The sequence below is a fragment of the Oncorhynchus mykiss genome, chromosome 1 (genome assembly GCF_013265735.2).
Source record: "Oncorhynchus mykiss isolate Arlee chromosome 1, USDA_OmykA_1.1, whole genome shotgun sequence".
In the NCBI taxonomy this organism is placed as follows: Eukaryota; Metazoa; Chordata; class Actinopteri; order Salmoniformes; family Salmonidae; genus Oncorhynchus; species Oncorhynchus mykiss.
This window is the reverse complement of record NC_048565.1, coordinates 67002623-67013095: the sequence shown is the minus strand read 5'-3', so window position 1 is coordinate 67013095 and position 10473 is coordinate 67002623. Positions and strand designations below refer to the sequence as shown.

Genomic DNA, 10473 nt, shown 5'->3' with positions numbered 1-10473 from the left:
CATCCACAACAACCACAATCCGTAAAGCGAAAATAGCTAAATGAGAGTAGCAGTGTGATTCACAATCACATCAATGCGCTAAGTAGATATCAATAATAACTGATATCCGTATCGCCGCAGACTACACTGCTGTTACCCTTACCAAGCGTTTATTCAAGTTGGATAATCTTTGGATAACGACAGCAGTCGCACTATTAGAAGACATAGCTTGGACTGTAGCCAACAAAAGCCTATTCCCGCGTTCCATTAAACATATTTGGTTTGTCAGCATAGATGGTCAGACTCGCTCAGGTGGAACGGATTTAAATTTGCCTTTTTTTCCCAATGCTAGTTAGAATGTCATTGAGAAAACAGAAGTGTCAAAGATTTTTTTTCGCTAACATACTTTCTGAATGTAAAAGTAATCATCTAGTTTTTCAAAAGTAACTACTCCGATTACAATATTGTTTTGCAGGTAACGGATTACAGTTACCGTTTTTGTAATCCCTTACCTGTAAAAATCCGATTTTGTAATTCCTTACATGTAAGGGATTACAAAATTATGTGTAATCCGTTACTCCCCAACCCTGGGTATGCCCATTGCAGTCGAAAGGAATTCTGAAGGCAAAACCTCAGTGGCAGCAATTCAGAAAGGAACAGAACAATGTTATTATATGTATTTATGTATGTACATAGGTGTTATTTCTAATTGTGTGGATGACAATGTTTTTGTCACTTACCTGTGTATGAGTAGTATGGCAAAACGGAGGGCAGCATGAATAAGGCTTTTGGCTCATAGTTAAACAGTATTACTTTAAGAATTAATTATAGAATTATGAAAGCAATTGATTGGACTTGAGATCAAAAGGTATGGCAAAGACCATATCTGAAGTTTCTGCATAATGTTATGTTCAACAATGCCTGCTGGTAGATCAGTCTTCTCTTCAGAAAAAGGTAAGGCCACTCTAAACAATTAAGATTTGATTTTCCTGTGAATGTTCAGTGAAATGTGGATCGAATAAGGCAACACAATCTATACATGAGGGGAATTTATGTACTTGTTACGTATGTTATGTCATAGGATATTGCTGTTCTCTGTCACTGAATAATTATTCAGCTGTACTGAAATGCTCATTTCTATTCATGTATTTCATTGACTGTGGTTAATACTCTATCGCCACTGGTACCATATCAGTGAATTATTGCTCACTGTAAGATCTTTGGAGCATGGCCTAAACTGTTTGGCTTATTTACTATGTATGTGTTTAAAACCTTGCTCAACCAATGTCATTTCATTTTCCAAATAAATTATCTTGAAGGGAAGCTCATTGTCCATATTGATAATGAAAAAAGGGTGCAGATCATTGCCAATAACATGCTTACCAACGTGTTTTTACAAATGTGTTTAGGCATGCATACAGATAGATGGGATTCCTCTTTAGCCCCTAAGAAGGTTATGGATCACGTCCAGCAGGTGGTGCTGGTAAAGTGCATTGACAATACAATATGAGGCCACAGCCTTTTGCCAGTAGATATTTTGTCACGTAAAAGTGCATTGTAAGTGGTCATATAAATTGTGCTATAGTTTTGTAGGTTGTACAGTTCGCCAGATGTCTGAAACCTTGTTTTGGAGGCATATTTCCAGTGGTGTGCTGCACAATTTGCCAAATTCATGTCAAACTTTTCACTTTACAGTATGGGGTTACTTTGGAAAACCCCAAATCTTCCTATAGATCAAATATTGTTTAGAATAAAGGTATTGGATAATCATATCTTTAATCTTCCATTTCAGAACAATTTTTTTTAGATTATGAACAAACTAGTGTGGATCATTTTCTGTTACAGAACTGCCAGTATATGTGACTGAAGCACTGGCATCAATGTGCTCAGCTGTAGCGTGCATGCCAAAAGCTGAATCCATGCATGACCACGGCAAAGGTGGCTCAATGTAAGGGCTGCATCTCCATTATACTGTAATGTACTGTTAACTATTTAGCTAGTCATCCTATTGTTCAGAAATATAGCAATGTTTTCAATTAACTCACAATTACGTCCTAATTATGTTGATAGGTTATTGGTTATGCCCCTATGTTATAAGCCTAGGGAGGGATTCATTCTTGAATTGTTGCTTGGTAATAAGTACATTTCAGCAACTCCACCATACTGTATTGTTTTTACCTTCACCCTAGATGGGGTCGTCACTAGTTAGCACAACCACGGTCATAATTATGGCTACATCCCGCCCATTTCTACACTTTCTCTTTTAAAAATTTGATTTGAACCTAACTTTAACCACAATGCTAACCTTATGCCTAGCCCTAAACTTAAACTAAGACTAAAAATATAATTTTGACTTTGTGGCTGTGCTATCTAGTATTCTAGTGGAAACCGCTAGACCGGGAGTGCAATACGCCCATCCTATAACCACCCAATGTAATAATTACAGTGGCCCGTCACTAGGCAGTATAATGTGTGACTGGCCAATGGTCTTTTTCTTGGCCTAGAAGGGCGCAGGGAGCTGAAGGTAACCGAGTGGCAGCGATCGAGTCCCGGCGAAGTCTGTCGCGGAGTCACCGTGAAAAACACCAACAGCCACAAAATGCCGAATAAATCTAAAAAGGAAAAGGTAACGTAATGATCGCAACATAATGGTAACAATGAAAATATTGTTGCTAAATGTTCAGAGGAAGTGGACCGTATCTCGTGATGTATTCTAATTCGCCAACTAGATTTTGTATTATTATCGTAAGGCCTAGCAGAGCAGATAATTTTTCAGACCGTGCAAATACCATCAGTAGCCAACAACATATACAAATGTAATCTTATCAAATGGTTTACATTACCCTGAATATTACATTCTTAGAAAATTGACGTAATGGATGTGATACCGATACACTAACCTAGGCCTACAGCAACAATACGTTTTAACTTGAAATAATTCATATTCTCAAATCATTTTTTGCGTAAAAGAATGTTTAGTTTTGGTAATGGCATATTGTCGTATGTTTCTCCGAATGTGTTGTCAGAATATGAACTGCGAACATGCATTAGTTTGAGCCTAGGCTGATCTCTGATAGTAAGTTGACAGCTATTCTTGCATGCATTTGGTTAGACTACATTCGTTACATAAACACAAGATTATCATCAAGTTGATAGCTACAAGTTCAATGTCTCGTTCTTCGTAAGAGAATGCACTCGTCTTGTTATAATATGTCAGATCGCTTGCTACAATGTTTCAATATCGGCTTGTGCTTAGTCGTTGTCTGAGCGGTCAGTAATTGCCGTTTTTTCCCACTTAAAGGGTATTTAAAGTCTAGTTCCATACAGTCTGTCTTACAAATGCAGCAGTCTTGGCCACAAGAATGCATTCTTACTGTTTTTGAAGGTAAAGCAAGGCCATTGTAGCTACCTAGGGTGGAACTACCGCATTTGGGGCCCCAGGTCACCTACCCCGGTACCTACCTCCCCTATTCGACACATTTTGTCATGAAGCTGAGAGACAATTTTGCAGTTTTAATGCAAATTTCCTGCAATTCAAAACATTTTGCGAATGCTTATGACGTGTTCATATGCTTTCTGTGGGTCTCCAACCTTCTTTTGGTTGGGGGCATATGCCCTGCGTGCCCATTCGGCAATACCACAGAAATTAAATCCCTGTGCATTGTGCACTCCAAAGACCAGAGGATGTGAGTTGTGTATGGTCCTATATCAATTGTGTTCTTCTTTATGAATACAGTAAAATAACTATTGTTGTCATTCACAGGAGCCAACCAAATCTGCCAAAAGTAGCACTAAAAACAGTAATGCCACTAGTGGGAAAGACACAGGAACTGAAAATGCAGATGAGGTAAGATATTATTTGATTAACATGACAGATCCAGATGGTTATTCGACAGTATTTATTTTTTCGTTTTTAGCCTGCAGTTTATTTCTGAAGATGAATTGATCAAAGATTTGTGTATGTCTGTTAATCTATAATTTGAGTTAAATTTGACTTGCCTAGTTATATAAATCCAAATATAATAATAAATGGTCTGTTGAATCAGGGGCCTATGTATGCCCCCATGTAATTCTATTTGACACTGTATTTCCTGTTTCTTAATCTAGTTCTGTAGCTCGTTTTCAATGTTACATAGATAGTAATGCATCAGTGTCAATACTTGTTCCTCGCCCTGCTTAGGCCAACATTACAGAGAGAAGCTAAACATAATGTCAGGCCTTTGCATAATGACACGTATGGCTTATGTCTGTTCAGCCATATATGCCTGCTGGTTGAGTTCACAGCAGCTCCTAGGGAACATTGTTATGGGGAACATTGTTATTCTAACATTATGATGCTTGAGATAGATCCAGACTCCAGCCGTTTTATCAGGAAGGGAGCGGCTGTCCTCTGTGTACAGACCTCTCTGTATGCAGCTGAGCTCTCTGCATAGACCACCATAGAGGCAATACATTCTCCATAGTTTACTGCCCAGTAAAATATCCTCCTGTCAAAGTAGAAGTTAAACCTGCCTATTTTACATTTTAGTTTTTGACAAATCTAAATTAACATTCTTTAATCAGAACTCTAATTTTGTTTTGGTTAGCCAACAAGCTCTCTGAGATGGAAAAACAGCGTGGAAAAGGTCATGCAGGTTCAGATAGCTCAGAATATGATTGATCTGGCTGTTTATGTCTGATTTGGTATGGCTAGATAAATACGATCATGAATCTTTGTAGATGACAAACACTGACCTCTTTGCCTCGAAGTGTTTCAAATGGCCTTCCACTCAGTATGCAACAGATCATTGTTGTGACTGCTAGGCAGGTTTCTAGGATATAGTGCCCACAGATTACTCCAAGATAGCAATGTAGGCACATGCTTTATGGCTACCTGGATCCTCACAGAAACAAATGTAGCTCTTCTTACAGTTTTAAATAGATATATTACTTTGATCTTGCAGTGTTTTTTTTTATCATTATTTTTCAGTGAAGCACTAACACACCTCATTTAACTAATCAACTACCTGATTCAACTAATCCAGGGCTTAGTGATTAGTTGATAAGTTGAATCATGTGTCTTAGTCCTCGGTCAGAAGGTAAATGTGTGCACAAGTGGGTCCCCAGGCACAGGGTTGAAAAACACTGATGTACAGTATAAGCCAATACTGTACGTGTTGCAGGACATGATGATGCAACAACTGTACACCTCATTAACATTGGTTTGACACTGGATACCCTGCATTAGTCGCTGAGTGTGGCTTGTTAACCTCTCGCGTAAGTATTAGCCTGCGTACCTTAACAAACGATAGTGTTTGCGCTCTCAAAACATCCCACAGTCCAGAGAGCGGTATTGGTGACAGGAAACGCAGGGCGCTTAGGGTTTGACGTTGCGTAGGGTGAAAGGCTATTGATTGGGTCTATTTTGAGACCAGCTCAGTCATGCAAACCGGCCATCTCTGCCATGCCTTGGGCAAGCCCCGGCATGTGTCTGATGGGAATGGTCCATAACATACCCCATCACCACCCAGGTTTTCTAAAACATGCCCAGATGTGTCAATGCACTGCATGCAGACTATGCACTGTCAAACATACATGAAATCATAAAGGTTGGGACAACCTTTTAGAAAACAACCTTTCTTCATCTCTTTTTCTTCTGGATCACTGATCGTGATAGGTGAAAGCCATAGTAGAAACGTATCCAGTCACTCCACCTGTCAAAAGGTCATACCGGAAAAGGGGGGGGGTCTGATAAGTCAGACTTAATTGGTGCACTTGATCTTTGCAGGCCAATATATAACATGTATTGCTCAGTTTGATGGGTATTTTACACTATCTGAGGATGAGCATTAAGGACTCCCCTTTGATGGTCGTGTTGTTGTTCACTTTTGGATTGATCCGTTCCCGTGGCCTCGTAAGAAAGGGGAAGCCGTTTCAGCAGCTAATCAATCCTACAGATCCTCTTACTGTACTTCAATGAGAGTGCTGCAGTTACTCAACCTGCAACTTTTTACAGTACTTATTTCCCTTTTACCCAGATATTTTACCCAGACCTTTTAGCCAGACCTTTTGAATAGAGTATCATTTGACACTGCTATTGAGACCTGAGACCATGGGACCATGCGTTTTTTATTAAACTTAATTTCAACAGTATACTTCAGTGATTTCATTGAATGAAATACATTTTTAACATAGAGCTAATTCCCTGAGGGAATCCCTCCTGTTCTCAATTACACTGGAAATACCCCTGTAAGCATATCTGCCTGTAATGGCAGAGGGTAGAGAGGGGTTAGTGCCCAAAACAGGATGGGGAATGGGCATTTAGGGGACAGCGGCCTTACACGTGATTTGTAAAGCCAACAGGGGTGTGTATTCATTGTTCCAAGAGAAAACAAACATAAAATAATACATTTTGTCTCTCTGTTTCAACATTTTCCTTAAATTCTGAAGAGGCTGAATTTGGCCTGGTTCGATTCCAGGCTGTATCACAACCGGGCGTGATTGGGAGTCCCATAGGGCGGCACACAATTGGCCCAGCGTCGTCCGGGTTAGAATTTGGCCGGGGTAGGCCGTCATTGTAAATAATATTTTTTTTCTTAACTGACTTTGCAAGTTAAATAAAGGTTATATTTATTTCACCGGAGAACGCATCTGAGCGAGCGAAACAGCCCCCCTCTGTCTCTGTATGTGTAGGCCATCTATCTGATGCAAACTGGTCATAAAGAGTATGACATCGTTGCAGCCTGTAGCATTGAATGCAAGGGAAGCAAGTGAGCATTTAGCCTCCCTTGATAAAAGAAAAGTGTCAAATAATAGCCAATCAGCGTTGAGCTAAACTGAGTGAGCTCAACTGTGAATTGTCCTAGCGCACCACAAAAGAAGTGTCAAGGGAAGCCAGTTTGACGTCACACTTGCATTAAGAGCATACAGTTGAAGTCGGAAGTTTACATACACTTAGGTGGAGTCATTAAAACTTGTTTTTCAACCACTCCACAAATTTCTTGTTAACAAACGGTAGTTTTGGCAAGTCTGTTAGGACATCTACTTTGTGCATGACACAAGTCATTTTTCCAACTATTGTTTACAGACAGATTATTTCACATATAATTCACTGTATCACAATTCCAATGGGTCAGAAGTTTACATACAATAAGTTGACTGTGCCTTTAAACAGCTTAGAAAACTCCAGGAAATGATGCCATGGCTTTAGAAGCTTCTGAAAGGCTTCTAGTCAATTGGAGGTGTACCTGTGGATGTATTTCAAAGCCTACTTCCAAACTCAGTGCCTCTTTGCTTGACATCATGGGAAAATCAAAAGAAATTTGTAGACTTCCACAAGTCTGGTTCATCCTTGGGAGCAATTTGCAAACGCCTGAATGTACCACGTTTATCTATACAAACAATAGTACGCAAGTATAAACACCATGGGACCACGCAGCCGTCATACCGTTCAGGAAGGAGACGTGTTCTGTCTCCTAGAGATGAACATACTTTGGTGCGAAAAGTGCAAATCAATCCCAGAACAACAGAAAAAGACAGTGTGAAGATACTGGAGGAAACAGTTACAAAAGTATCTATATCCACAGTAAAACAAGTCCTATATCGACCTAACCTGAAAGGCCGCTCAGCAAGGAAGAAGCCACTGCTCCAAAACCGCCATAAAAAAGCTAGACTACGGTTTGCAACTGCACATGGGGACAAAGATCGTACTTTTTGGAGAAATGTCCTCTAGTCTGATGAAACAAAAATAGAACTGTTCTGCCGTAATGACCATCATTATGTTTAGAGGAAAAGGGGGGAAGCTTGCAAGCTGAAGAACACCATCCCAACTGTGAAGAACGCAGGTGGCAGCATCATGTTCTGGGGGTGCTTTGCTGTTGGAGGGACTGGTGCACTTCACAAAATAGATGACATAATGAGAGTAAAATTATGTGGATATATTGAAGCAACATCTCAAGACATCAGTTAAAGCTTGGTCGCAAATGGGTCTTCCAAATGGACAATGACCCCAAGCATACTTACAAAGTTGTTGCAAAATGGCTTAAGGACAACAAAGTCAAGGTATTGGAGTGGCCATCACAAAGCACTGACCTCAATCCTATAGAAAATGTGTGGGCAGAACTGAAAAGGTGTGTGTGAGCAAGGAGGCCTACAAACCTGACTCAGTTACACACGCTCTGTCAGGAGGAATGGGCCAAAATTCACCCAACTTATTGTGGAAGGCTACCCAAAACGTTTGACCCAAGTTAAACAATTTTAAGGCAGTGCTACCAAATACTAATTGAGTGTATGTACACTTCTGACCCACTGGGAATGTGATGAAAGAAATAAAAGCTGAAATAAATAATTCTCTCTCCTATTATTCTGACATTTCACATTCTTAAAATAAAGTGGTGATCCTAACACCTCAGACAGGGAATTTTTACCATGATTAAATGTCAGGAATTGTGAAAAACTGAGTTTAAATGTATTTGGCTAAGGTGTTTGTTAACTTCCGACTTCAACTATACGTCATTGACAGAAACAACTTGAATTGTTGCATCTTGTTGTGGTGGTGTTCTCCAGTGGCTAGCTAGCTGAAATTGTCATTTTCCTAAATTAGCCATGGATGGAGATAGGGATTTGGACTGGTTTTACTTAACTCTCTGTCTTGGCCAGTGATTGTAACAGAGATTCTGATCCAACCATTAATTCGTACATTGCCACTGTGGATGGAAGTTCAATATGTAGCTTGATGTAGAAGGCTGATGTTAACTAGCTAACGCTGCCCACTAAAGGAAGTTAGGCTAGCAAGCAAGCATTTTAGCCAGGTTAGCCTAGGACAACAAAAAATAAAAGTGTGTACTGTATGACAGAGTGATAGACCGTTTCATCAACATGAAAGAGAGGAGGATGGCATTGGCGTTTGTCTACAAGTAGGGTGAGTCAACATGTGTTTTATACTTGAGCAAACAAACAAGCAAGCACACACATACGCACACCCACAGAAATCAGAACCGTAGACAGCCACATGATATTTAGCTTACGTTGATTGAACTAAATTGTTTTTGGTATCTTTTAGTTGTCACTATTAGACTAAGCATCGGTGATTTGATGATGTTGAAATGGTGCTGGAACAGTGGAAGCAGCTCCTGTTTTCTTTGCGACTTGCGGTAACACTCCGTGGTTCTAAATCAATAGCTGTTTAGTGGTCTGAAAATGTCAGAAACAGTAACTTACTTGACCATGCTGTAGGTCATGTAACTGCTTGTTACCTGCAATATTCTTTGCGGACTTTACTGGACAGTGGTTGCTCTCTGGTTTTGTGATGAAACAAAGATGTGGTTGAATTTACTCTGCCACTGTGCCTTCTTATTGTCTCGGCCTTCGGAAAGTATTCAGACCTTGACTTTTTCCACATTTTGTTACTTTACAGCCTTATTCTAAATGGATAAAACAAACAAAAAAATCCTTAGCAATCTACACACAATACCTCATAATGACAAAGTGAAAACAGTTTTTTTTTTAAACATTTTTGCTAATTTCAAAAAATGTAAAACAGGAAATATCTTATTTACTTAAATGTTCAGACCCTTTGCTATGAGACTTGAAATTGAGCTCAGGTGCATCCTGTTTCCGTTGATCATCCTTGAGATGTTTCTACAACTTGATTGGAGTCCACCTGTGGTAAATTGAGTTGATTGGACGTAATTTGGAAAGGCACACATCTGTCTCTATAAGGTCCCAAACCAAGCCATGAGGTTGAAGGAATTTTTCGTAGAGCTCCTAGACAGGATTGTGTCGAGACGCAGGTCCGGGGAAGGGTACCAAAACATTTCTGCAGCATTGAAGGTCCCCAAGAACTCAGTGGCTACCATCATTCTTAAATGGAAGAAGTTTGGAACCACCAAGACTCTAAATGTCCTTGAGTGGCCCAACCAGAGCCTGGACTTAAACCTGATCGAACATTGTTGGAAAGACCTGAAAATAGCTGTGCAGCAACACTCCCCATCCTACCTGACGAAGCTTGAGAGTATCTGCAGAGACGAATGGGAGAAATTCCCCAAATACAGGTGTGCCAAGCTTGTAGCATCATACCCAAGAAGACTCTAGGCTGTTAACGCTGCCAAAGGTGCTTCAACAAAGTACTGAGTTAAGGTCCTTAATTCTTATGTAAATGTAATATTTCAGTTTTTTATAAATTAGCAAAAATATCAAACCTGTTTTTGCTTTGTCATTATGGGGTATTGTGTGTGTGTGTGTGTGTGTGTGTGTGTGTGTATATTGATGAGAAAAAAAAACAATTTAATCAATTTTAAAATAAGGATGTAACCTAACAAAATGCGTAAAAAGTCAAAAGGGTCTGAGTACTTTCCGAAGGCACTGTATCACGGTCGCGAGGCATATGAACAAACAGGTTATAGAGCAAGCAAAGGAATTATCACAACACAGGTTGTAATTTTGTTTTTTATCTGGCTTCCCCAGCGATTTTACCCATGCACCTCTACTGAAAGCAATGAGAGGGTAACTATGTAA

General features: G+C 39.7%; 1 protein-coding gene across 2 annotated transcripts in view; it reads left to right on the top strand.

Moving 5' to 3' along the window:
- Positions 1-2449: 2449 nt before the first annotated feature.
- Positions 2450-10473, top strand: part of LOC110527436 (serine/threonine-protein phosphatase 2A 56 kDa regulatory subunit delta isoform) — a 44983-nt gene continuing 36959 nt past the window's right edge. For both annotated transcript variants that reach the window (XM_021608714.2, XM_021608706.2), the window contains exons 1-2: positions 2450-2605; positions 3743-3826. In XM_021608714.2, coding sequence (XP_021464389.2) covers positions 2579-2605; positions 3743-3826 — 111 coding nt within the window. In that variant the 5' untranslated portion in view covers positions 2450-2578. The remainder of the gene's footprint in view (positions 2606-3742; positions 3827-10473) is intronic.